Genomic DNA, 11,510 nt, shown 5'->3' on the forward strand with positions numbered 1-11,510 from the left:
TCAACTTAAATTGTTTGCCGCAATCGGTTTCCTCAAACCATTTGAGTAGCTATACAGTTGTTTAAACTTAATTTGTTATATTACCTAAACACAATTAGTTTTTCACATGAAGCAAAAACTAACATGTACAAACAAGAAATTACATAATAAGAAGGTATTTTATGACAAATTTTTTTAAATAAAATATTTTTTCAGTCAAGCATATAAAGGGTTTATACTGGTATCGTTAAAGATGCATATGAGTACTAATAGTATTATACAATATATTTATTATTTACAATTTAGTTTTAGACATTTTTAAAGGTTACTCAGTGGCATGCAAATGTCCAATAATTAAAAAAAATGTATATATTAAAATTGTATTATAATGTATAATACACTCATATGTATAATATAATTATAAATATTATATTTTTTACAATCATGGTTTACATCCTAGAGTGTGTGATGGAACATTGCATGAAATTTTTCTCCAATTCACTTAATGCCATTAAACCTATTTACGCCTTTTAGCTGCAAAGTTTTCAGCACTCTCCTGGCTTTTATTCCATCGCCCTGGGAGCTTTAGTGCCATATCAGTGTAATGGCAGACGCTTATTGCTCAACTAGCACTCCCGCAGTTATCAGTAAAGCCCCAGTCAATAGACCCAGGTCACCGTTCCTTTAAACGAGACATAAAACCCAGACTTTACCTCTCACTATGTCTCAAATGGCACATTCCTTTGGCCCAGTGCCTCATTTCCCCTGAAGGGTCGACCTGATATCCTGAGGCAAGGTGAGATGAGCTGTACGTTATGGATGGATTATTTCCTCTTCATGGTCCACACACGGATGATGGAACACTGAAATACAGTACCCATTAATATTGTCACTCTTGATAAATATGAGCAAAATAATACTGTGAATAAAATATCTTATTGTTTATCCTTTAATATTTTGCTCAAGATATTAACAAAAAATCTTGAGTTTGTTTTTAGTGAGAGTAGGTTTTTTCATGAAACACTTTCAAACAATTTGTGGTGATGTTGACATATGGTATTTTTTTGGAGACTTTTGACCCTAAGATCCAACTCTCTTCTGCAGTTCTTGAAGATTCTTGGCGATTTTTTTGGTCATTCTAACCATCCCCATGAAAAAAAAGTGCATTGGGAAAGATAGACACACATTCTCTTTAGGCCCGGCTCCAGCTTGGAACTTTAGGTTGGGCCAAGTGACATTCCAGGTGTGCCAAAAAAGTATGTAAATATATATATACTGTATATATATATATATATATATATATATATATATATATATATATATATATATATATATATATATATATATATATATATATATATATATATACAATGGCATTTTAATGTGCATTTCGCATCATCAAGTGAACAAGGGAAGATCACATGGACATACCCTCGATCCCTCAATTTTTATAGAGGGATCCCAGGATGCAATGCAATTGTGACATCACAACAGTGTAATTCCCAAGTGCTTAAGGGTTTAGGGCAGGGATGCCTAAACTTTTTGTTATGAAGGGCCAAATACCAAAATTGATTGAGAGCCGTGGGCCGAAGGTAAATATATCAAGCTGTATAACAAAGTTGCCATGTGTATTGTCCTCATTTATTTCAAAATTAATAGAAAACATGACTTTAATCAGATTACATAATGGGTTTTATATATTTTTTACACATTAAAATAATTAACCTAATATAATACAAACCTGCATTTCGTTGCCTTGTACTTGTACATGTGTGATGACAATAAATTGAATCTAATCTAATCTAATATGAATTCCATTTATAACACAATTAAGTTTAATGCCAAATACACTAGTCAAGCTGCACCTGCTTTTGCCTTGATTTGCTCACTGAGGATTTCTAAGTTGTGGTGTATGCGTTGAGCAACAGGGTGTTCATTACAAAAAATAATAATAATTTACAACATATAATTAAAACATTTAATCAGAGTCAGTTTTTTTGTAGCTTAAAATAAAACAAACAAATGAAAGTTGACGTTAAACTAGAAATGACAATGTGTATTAAAGGTATTAACCCCAAATCTCTTTAAAATTCTCCCTCTCATCTCTTATGGGATGGTGGGCCAAATCAAAGGTTACCATGGACCAACTTTTGCCCGCGGGCCCCAGTTTGGGCTTCTCTGGTTAAGGGCATTCTATTTAAACCCATTCAGATGTTCCACTATAAATGTACTGTTCATCCAAGGGAAAGAGATGGGGAAGTTAGCAAGTTAAGGCCATAAAAATTGGACTGGAATGTGGTTGTAAACCATTGAGCACTTGGTAACTACACTATTGTGACGTCACAATCACATTGAATGCTGGGACATATAGGAGCCGGAGTGGACAAATGAAACCGACTCACACCTCTCAGTCAAAATCAAGGAGTCGAGGGTATGTCCATGTAATATCCCCTCATTCACTTGATGAAATGGAACACACTTTAAAATGACAGTGTGTGTTCCCCCAAGGGAACCCGGGGATTCCTAACGTGACATTTTGCCCTTCGAAGGGCACTATGGAGTGAAAAAAAAATCATGGCCGCCAAATTGAAGTGTTGTTCCAAACCAATGCGCTCAAAACTGGCCACTTTGAAGGGCCCTTTTAAATGAAGTATTTTGAAGGATACAACTGAAGGACACTTCAGGCCATGATCCTTTGTGCAGGAAAGTTGTTTGGCATCACAAACTTTGTTCAATTTGGAAGTATACCTCACTATGCTCTAAATCCCTTGAGAGGGACCCCCTAAAAAGGTTTAGGGCATAGATGAGCCCTTCTAAATGGAACCAAGCATCAGATAAATTTGGCCTGTGTGTTACCAGATATTTTTATCCAGGTGAAGCAGGAGGAATTATGTTCCTAATCACACACGTCAGTTTAAAATATATATAAAATGTAAATTGGAATATACTTTCAATTATTTTTCTCATCTAAAATCATAGGGGTCAATAATTGTGGCACATTAGTTTACAAATTCTTTTTTTTAAACTGTAATTCATTTGCCATTTTTGACGTCAGTGAAAGCAGAGTTTAATGAAATGCTTTAACATTTTAAACAATAAAGGCATTTTTCACAGCCTTCTTTGCTCATTGATACCAAGGGTGCCAACATTAGTGGAGGGCACTATAGGTCCAATTAAATTGCACCCACTGAGATGCCTTTTCTTTTTCTTTTCACCGATTCTCTTGCTAACTATATAAACCCTTTTGGTTGCATCAAAGCTTTAAGTGATAAAAAAAAAAAAAAACAGTTGAGAGGTAATTATTTCCATGAGGGATGCTTTCTCAAGCCCCCTGCCACCTCGCACCCGTAACGTGATTAATTATAACGGAAATGTTTAATCTCCTTCTCCCTCCATTGCATTTACATTCGGTTAATGACTGTGAGAAATATTTACTTTACACCCGCGTGCTGTGTAAGGTGAAGCCGAGCCTGTTTATTATGTTTAGCCAGACGCTAATTGCCAAGTCAGTTGAACGCCTTGCCAAATTGGTGTGCGATGTTGGAAAGCCTGTTCATTAACGCAGATGGTTGTTTTTTTAGGAATGGATGACTGTGGATTTTGGGATTGATAGGATGTGATTGGCAGATGGAGGGCATTGAGGGTGTGGCAGGAACAGCTGGCGGCTTCTGGATGACAGATGTTGACTGGCACGTTGATTTAATATGCATTATGTTTACCTACAAGGTGTTGACATTGCCGTGTCGGTCTGGTTGACAGCTGGTTTATACTTGAAAATATTAGCTGGAGACTGCTGAAGTGACAGGAAGTGAGATGTATTTGAAGAAAGACTCCCATTTGAGAAGCAAGATCAACAAGTCAGCTCTTATTATATAATGCATATTGTCGCCTTGGAATGGGCTACATGCACACAGACTTTCAATTTTCAGCCAGGCAGCCTAAGGGCTTCCAGTGAACTGTCTTTCCATTACAAAATTGTCACGTTTAAGACCTGATTTCTTTAAAAATCAGCGATCTTCACTGCCTGTTAGATATACGATATGAAGTGGGTCTCAGATCGGACAAGAAGCACTGCATTAAATTCAGTTTTCCCCGCCATATTTTACCACAGTATTCTCAATGGAATTTCTGCACTAGCCTGTTGCTACTGACGACGCTAGTGGTTTCAACGGTCTTTCATCTCGTTTTACAATTCAACAACTAAATGAATGCTTAAGTCTATTTAACTGAATGTATTGTAATTACACTACAACATCGATGCTGTAAAAACAACCTTGTGTAATTGAAAATAATCACATTAAGCTTTCACCGGAAGATTGTCGTTGGCTTTAAAACTCTAGCTGTGCATAGAGCCCATTATAAGGTTCTCTCTGCAGATCATTAATTGAAGCATTACTTTTCTAGAAACACAATCTATCTGCTTATTAATTTAATAAAAAAATAGTCTTGTGACAATATTATGATGTTTGAGAAAGTAAGATTTTTCCTTTCTATAACATTTATTAAATGGTTTAGGATGAACACTTTTTCTTGCTCAAATGAATCATACAAGGCTGTGCTGAATATTTTGTCTGGTACAGATGTTAATTTTATGTAATTAATATGGTAAAATGTATTGAATTATATGCTTTATATGAATTACTGAATTATATATTTTTTAATTATATGCCCTAAGTATTTGCCCTTCAAAGCTTAATATAAATTTAAAGATTTTAAAGGAAACAGACAATGAGCAAATGAGTTGTTTCACTGACTATCAATACACAAATAAAAATATTTCACATTTAATATGACATTTTTTTAATAACTGTTCCTTTTTTAACAATGTAAAATTTAACATTTCATCTCAATGTCAAAAATGGTTCTAAATCATCACATTTACACACAGTTCTTCTCAATTTTATGTGGTGCGGCATTATTTTGTCAATTGTGATTTTGTGTTTCTTTCTGGTCTTTCCCGCTGTCAATGGAGCAGTCCGGTGAAATGACAAAGAAAGCTGATCCTGATTGGTCCTCGTGCATGCATTTGAAATGTTGATTGTCTCACAGAAAGTACCTTATAGAGCCAAGCTAGAGTTCAACTTTGTAGATAAAACTACTTTTTAAAAAAAAATTTAAAGTCTTAAAATGTAAACAACTTATAAAAAGTCACACAATGTAAATAAGCTGTCATTTATTAAGAATATCTGAAAAACTACATTTTGCCAAAAATGTCAGATAGAAGCTTCTAATTCTAAGGTGATGAAATGTCATTGAATGAATGACTCCAGCACACTTTATAAAGGGGTTCCATTGGGATCCCAATGTTTGATAACCGCATGAGATAACATGAACAGCAATAAAAACTTCTGAAGCATATATTAGTTTTATTATTTATTTAAATATTTGCTAAAATATTATTAAAATCAAAAGCTCTATAATGTTTCATTTTACAACATTTTTTGTATATATATTTTTACAATTTTTTGTGATTTGTTCAGTGATTCATTCATTATCTGGGGATTTTGTCACTTTGCATTTTTACATTTTTTTGCCTTAGTTATTTGCCTTAATTTAGTTACACTACATGAAAATGAGAAATATACATTGGCAATATAATGCAATATACTGTACATTGTGTATACAATTCACAAAGAGAAATTTGTTCTTTGTAATGTGTTTGTTATGTTATCTAACTTTGCACGGCTTCACAAAGCAAGCCAGACCTGTAACATTAAATTAAATGAAATTAAAATAAATAGGACACCTCTAAATTAATGAGGAGCCAAGAGTCTCAACTCCCGTTCGAAAGAAAAAAACAACGACAAAGACGATTGACCAAAGAAACATGCACATGAAATAAAACAAATTAAACAACATTTACTTACCTCCCTACTAACCACAATACATGAGAAAACTTAATAAAGGCACCCTCATCACATGCGTCTCCGTATTGATTACTTGAATATACAGGTTGTATGATTTTTGAATTGTATTAGAGAAAAAAGTTCATATTCTGTTTTATGTTTTTATCATATTAATATGAATAATTCTGTAATTATTTCCCAGGAAAAAATATTTAAACATTAAAAAAACAGCCAAATAATTTTTTCACATTTCGTGTGAACAACAACAACTAAAAACATCTATGAAACAAGAAATAATTTGACAGAAAGGACCCCTCAAGACCCTTATGACTGTCAGGCCATTTCAGATGGCATTAAAAAAATTACTCAGGGCACTTTGAAGGGAAAACAATCATAGCAGCTGCTGTTGTAGCGTATTTCCAGACTGAAGTGCTAAAAAATAACTGCTTCAAAGGGCCCTTCAAATCAAACACTGTCTGTGAGTCAAAATGATTCAGTACGTCTCTCAAAATAAGTCAATTTATGCTTTTTATCACATGGGAAGGTTAGTTCAGGTTCACATCAGCTTGCAGCACAAATTTCATTCATTCAAAACCATATGAATATCATGGAAGACAAACATATACTGTAAAATATACAGTGTGGTTCTTGTGCTTTCAAATTAAATCCTTAATCCATAAAACTTAAAACATTTGTGTTATTTAAAATTAAATAATTAATAACTGAAAATGAATTAAAAAAGGTAAAAGTTAAATGAAAATGGAATAAAAAATGTGCTGTCATTAGTTTAACTTGCTCTGAAAGATCAAATAAAAGTATATATATAACGTAAGCACAACTAAAATTTCAATGAAAACAAATGAAAACTGCTAAATATAATGATTTAAATATAATAAATAATTTGTATTTTAGTGATTCTTTAATAAAGTGTTTAATATGGAATCAAAATATTCTCCCAAATATGCATTAAAAAGTTTTTTGTTTCTAAACATTACAATAATTACGCTGATTTATATTTGCCTGTACATCATGTTAGCAATGTATGATAGTAAAAAATGTTACGCTTATAAAAATTGCATTCTAATATACTGAGAAGATACAAAATGTGCATCTTTTATATATATATATATATATATATATATATATATATATATATATATATATATATATATATATATATATATATATATATATATATATATATATATATTCACTTCATTAGTGACAAAAACTTTTGTAGCATTTCATCCAGGGCATAAGTTGTGCCGTAACAAGCCGGATCCTCTGAAATCTGATCCGGCACCTCATTTTATCAATTCCCCTTCTCACTGGCCAATGAAAAATATGCTCCTGCAGACTTGTAGCTTGCATAAACTTAATGTAAAAACACAAATAATTAATGATGATGATGTCAATAGCTTTAAATTTAACTTTAAATTTACAATGGCTATAAAATAGTGCTTAATTTGAAATGTAGATCAATGGCGTAAAGACAGATTTACGAGATTATTTTAAACAGAGTACAACGTCTAAAACACAACAGGCTATAATTATAGGCTATAGATGATATCGAGGGTTCAAATTCACCTGCTGACAAAAAAAGAAGATGAAAAAATCATTTAGACTCATTTAACATGTATTTTAGAAGCAAAAAACAACAAAAAAACAAATAATAATAAAATAAAGTATAAAAAAAAGACAGATTCGCGTTGTTCATGTGACCGCCTTGTTCATGTGACAGACAGTGTGTCCTTGTAGTTTCATTTTCATAATTTTAGATTCATTTTCATAATATATTTATAGCGAAGAAAACATTTTATACATAAAGATTGAAATAAAATAAAAACAAAAAATTGTTTTACAGTACATGCACACTATAAATGCTACTAATGCAAGCTGTAATTCCGTTAAATTGGCCCACCAATTTGATTGCGCAAATGCTCCGTTACCTCTCTCTCCTCTGGTCACATCCCGGATCCGTTACCCTGATTTGTTCCGGGACCTCGCAATTTACAAATTAAGCACTGGTTTCATTCCTATTGTGACACTGTATATCAATTAATGTCAGCAATGCAAATGAAGTTACAAGACCCACTTCAATCTGTGTGTGATTTCTCTTCTTATGCTTTCTCAGTATCAGACAGGCAGTTTGGGAAGCAGGCGCTGTCAGTCGGGGATGTGGATCCCGCAGTTAATTCACTGGAGGATATGGAGCATGGTGACAGATGCCAGAGATTTGGCACGCTCTGCCATCACACCTGCATCAACACCCGGGACTCCTACCTGTGCGGCTGCCACCCCGGGTACACACTTCTGCAGGATGGCCACACCTGTGTGTCAGGTAGCATTAAACCCCCTAAACACCTCTTGATTTCTTTCAAACTGTACGTACAGTACAGTCAAACCAAAAAATAATTCAGACACCTGATATTTTTTGATGATATTGTATTATTATTGGGTGCAGTACACCATAGTTCTTATGTAAGTGAGTATACTGTACCAAAATAAAGTAATCTAATCTATCTATCTATCTATCTATCTATCTATCTATCTATCTATCTATCTATCTATCTATCTATCTATCTATCTATCTATCTATCTATCTATCTATCTATCTATCTATCTATCTATCTATCTATCTATCTATCTATCTATCTATCTATCTATCTATCTATCTATCTATCTATCTATCTGTCTGTCTGTCTGTCTGTCTGTCTGTCTATCATCGATCTACTAGCTTATAAAAAATAAATAGCTTTAATAGAGGATTGTCTCAATGGATAGTGATTTTACTTCAAAATAGACAAAATTTACTAAAGTAGTAAACGCATTGCTTTACACTTTCATTATTCTGTGTGTATGGCATATAGCTCGTGGGTCAGGAAGTTCTCATAAGATAAGATTATCCTGCATTATTATTTTTTGATGTTTTATTTAAGGTAAATGAAGGTGTAGGCTATACGGTGCATTGTTTTATTAAAAAAATGCAACTAGTTACTTTTTTGGGCAGTAACTCAATATTGTAATGTATTACTTCTAAAAGTAACTTTCCACAAACCTGACCACAAATTTCCATTTTGCTGAAACAAACAAAAAAGCTTGCCAAAAAATAAAAGAAGCTAATTGTGTGAGAATGATAACTGCAGCCAAAGGAGAGAACACCGTCAAATTTACTGTCCCACCCATAGATGCTATATTAGAATCACCTTGGATAAGTGTTAACTTTTTTTTGTAATTTGATGTGAATATGAAATAGCTTTAAATGTAAATGTACATAAGTTTTTTTTAAATCGTATTGAAACACTTTCAAGAATTTAATATGCTGATAAAAATTTAAACGTGTCAACTCCATCTTGTGAAAAGGGTCTATAACTTTTACAATCAAATAAACTCTTATGAGCACAAAAAAGAGATGTCTGAATTCGTTTTGGTTTGACTGTAGGTGCAGTTTTGAATGTGTTAACAGCAGGGGTCCCACAGGCCATTTTGCCTCTGCTGCTGGTATTTAGTCAAGTGCATAAAGTCTTAGATTTGTGTAAATGAATCATTATTTAATAGCTCAGTTGCATAATAATAATAATAATCTGGTTTTAGTATTGATGTTTACATTACATTGAACTGAACTAAACTAAACTTCAACTGTAAAAACTGGATTGAAGCAGTTTCAGTTTACTAGAACTTAATCTACTGAAGCTGCTTAAATCTACACAATCTACATTGTAAAAAGTGCTATAAAAATAAAGATGAATTTAATTTAATGTATTCAACATTGTATTATCAATGTAGACTAATACATTATTAACTAGGTCTTTGGATTAAATAAAGCAATTCAATCTAACCTTCATTCTTGTACAGTAGCGCGGTGTCCCAAATAGATGTGACGTGAAGATGTGATTTTCAGCACTCAGTGTTTATTATTAAAGTTCCTGAATATTCACCTTTCAGAAATTCAGCAAAGTCAGGGAATTTGATGTCTGGCATAGAGTGGGAACCTTTTAACATGTTTAAAATTGAAGTGTTCACTCGAATATGAAAATTTGCTGTTAATCTTCAGTTTACAGGCCAGATGTAAGTAACGTTTTTTCTTCAGTAGAAAAGTAAGCAGCCATCATTCAATAAAATACTGTTTATACCTAAAGATGGATAAGAAGCTGCAGGATTTGTGTTATTCATAGAAATTCACAGCTGAGATCTGTTTCTGTGTACAAGACAGCATACGTAAGTCTCCAAACACTCACTATCAGCCCTGCATTAAATAGAGGAATTAAATTTAATACCAGCTCACCATCCTGTGTGTTTGTATGTGTGTGTGTGTGTTATGCTGAACGGATCTGAATTCAGAATGACCTCTGAGTTTGCATTCGGGTTTGTGTCGGTACATACAGCAGTCTAGTGAAGGTTTTTATGATGAGTCAGTAAATTAAACATCCAGATATATTATTATTTTTGAAACCTTTGAACTCTGAAGAGCCACATGAATAATATTCGTTCATTATATATCATAAGTAATTTTACAGAGGTAAAATGCTGTTGAAATTGCTATCCAGACCTTATTTTACATTGTCCTTCATGCAGTTGCTGCAGTAATAACAGGACATTTTGCACAATTAAAGCAACAGTTCACCCAAAAATTAACATGATGTCATAATTTACTCACTCTCAAGTCTCTCCAAGCCAATTTGTGCTTTTTTTATTCTGTTGAACGAAAAAAAGAATATGTATTGAAAGATTTTGGAAACCTTTAACCATTGAATTCCATAGTAGGAAAAACTAATACCAGTCAAGTTATGGTTTCCAACATTCTTCAGTATATCTTTTATTTGTGTTCAAATATTTAACTTTGGACCATGCCAAATAAATGTATATTTACAAGTACTCTGTACTTTTACAATATTTACAATCACGCTTATGTTGTCAAAATTGTAATAGATAATTTAAAGCTATAAAACTTAATTGAAACAATTTTTATTCCTTGGATTATTATTATTTAATTATTATTCACAACTTATAAAAAAAACTGTAATTCTTTAGCTACACAGTAAAATCCTCGGACTCAATTTAGATAGTATTTGATGCCTCTCTAAATTAAGTTAAAGTTACTCAAGTTAATATGACAATAAAAGAATTAATTAGGTGACGACTGAGCATTGATGATGAACACATGCTGTTAATAAACAGAAACACAGAAGAGAAACACAAAACTACAACTGACTTCAGTCACAGCCTTAGATGAAATCAGCTGAAATTTAATACATTGAATCTCTCAAAATCTCAGCAGAGGATCATTAAGCAACTCCACAAACAGCAGCTTTACTTATTACTAACCTGTTTGCCCTTATTTAAAGAGGGGCCAAATACTCTCTGATCTGAGTAAATTTTACTCAGAGGATTTTGTTGTGCTGCCAAGGTTAAATTTCTTATTTTCATTCACTATAACTTGATGTACTAGAATAAAAAACAATTTAACAAAAACTTTCAAATTAAAAATAAAAAAATATCAAAATAAAATGATTAATTAATTAATACAATAGTATCCAATAAAATCAAAAAGCGCTTCCAACAATTACATTTGTAACTTAATTTTAAACCACAAAACATCTTAAATGAATATTTCACTCCTACTTTTCTGTATAATGAAATATAGCAAAACTGAACAATATATACTTTGAGCCAACTTTAAAAATT

At 32.5% G+C, this 11,510-nt stretch overlaps 1 protein-coding gene across 3 annotated transcripts in view; it reads left to right on the forward strand.

The window, feature by feature from the left end:
• Nucleotides 1-11,510, forward strand: part of fbln2 (fibulin 2) — a 118,959-nt gene that overhangs the window by 60,490 nt on the left and 46,959 nt on the right. For all 3 annotated transcript variants that reach the window (XM_056467742.1, XM_056467743.1, XM_056467744.1), the window contains exon 6: nucleotides 7,960-8,166. In XM_056467742.1, the coding sequence (XP_056323717.1) occupies nucleotides 7,960-8,166 (207 nt within the window). The remainder of the gene's footprint in view (nucleotides 1-7,959; nucleotides 8,167-11,510) is intronic.

Source organism: Danio aesculapii, chromosome 11 (assembly GCF_903798145.1).
Source record: "Danio aesculapii chromosome 11, fDanAes4.1, whole genome shotgun sequence".
NCBI classification, from domain to species: domain Eukaryota; kingdom Metazoa; phylum Chordata; class Actinopteri; order Cypriniformes; family Danionidae; genus Danio; species Danio aesculapii.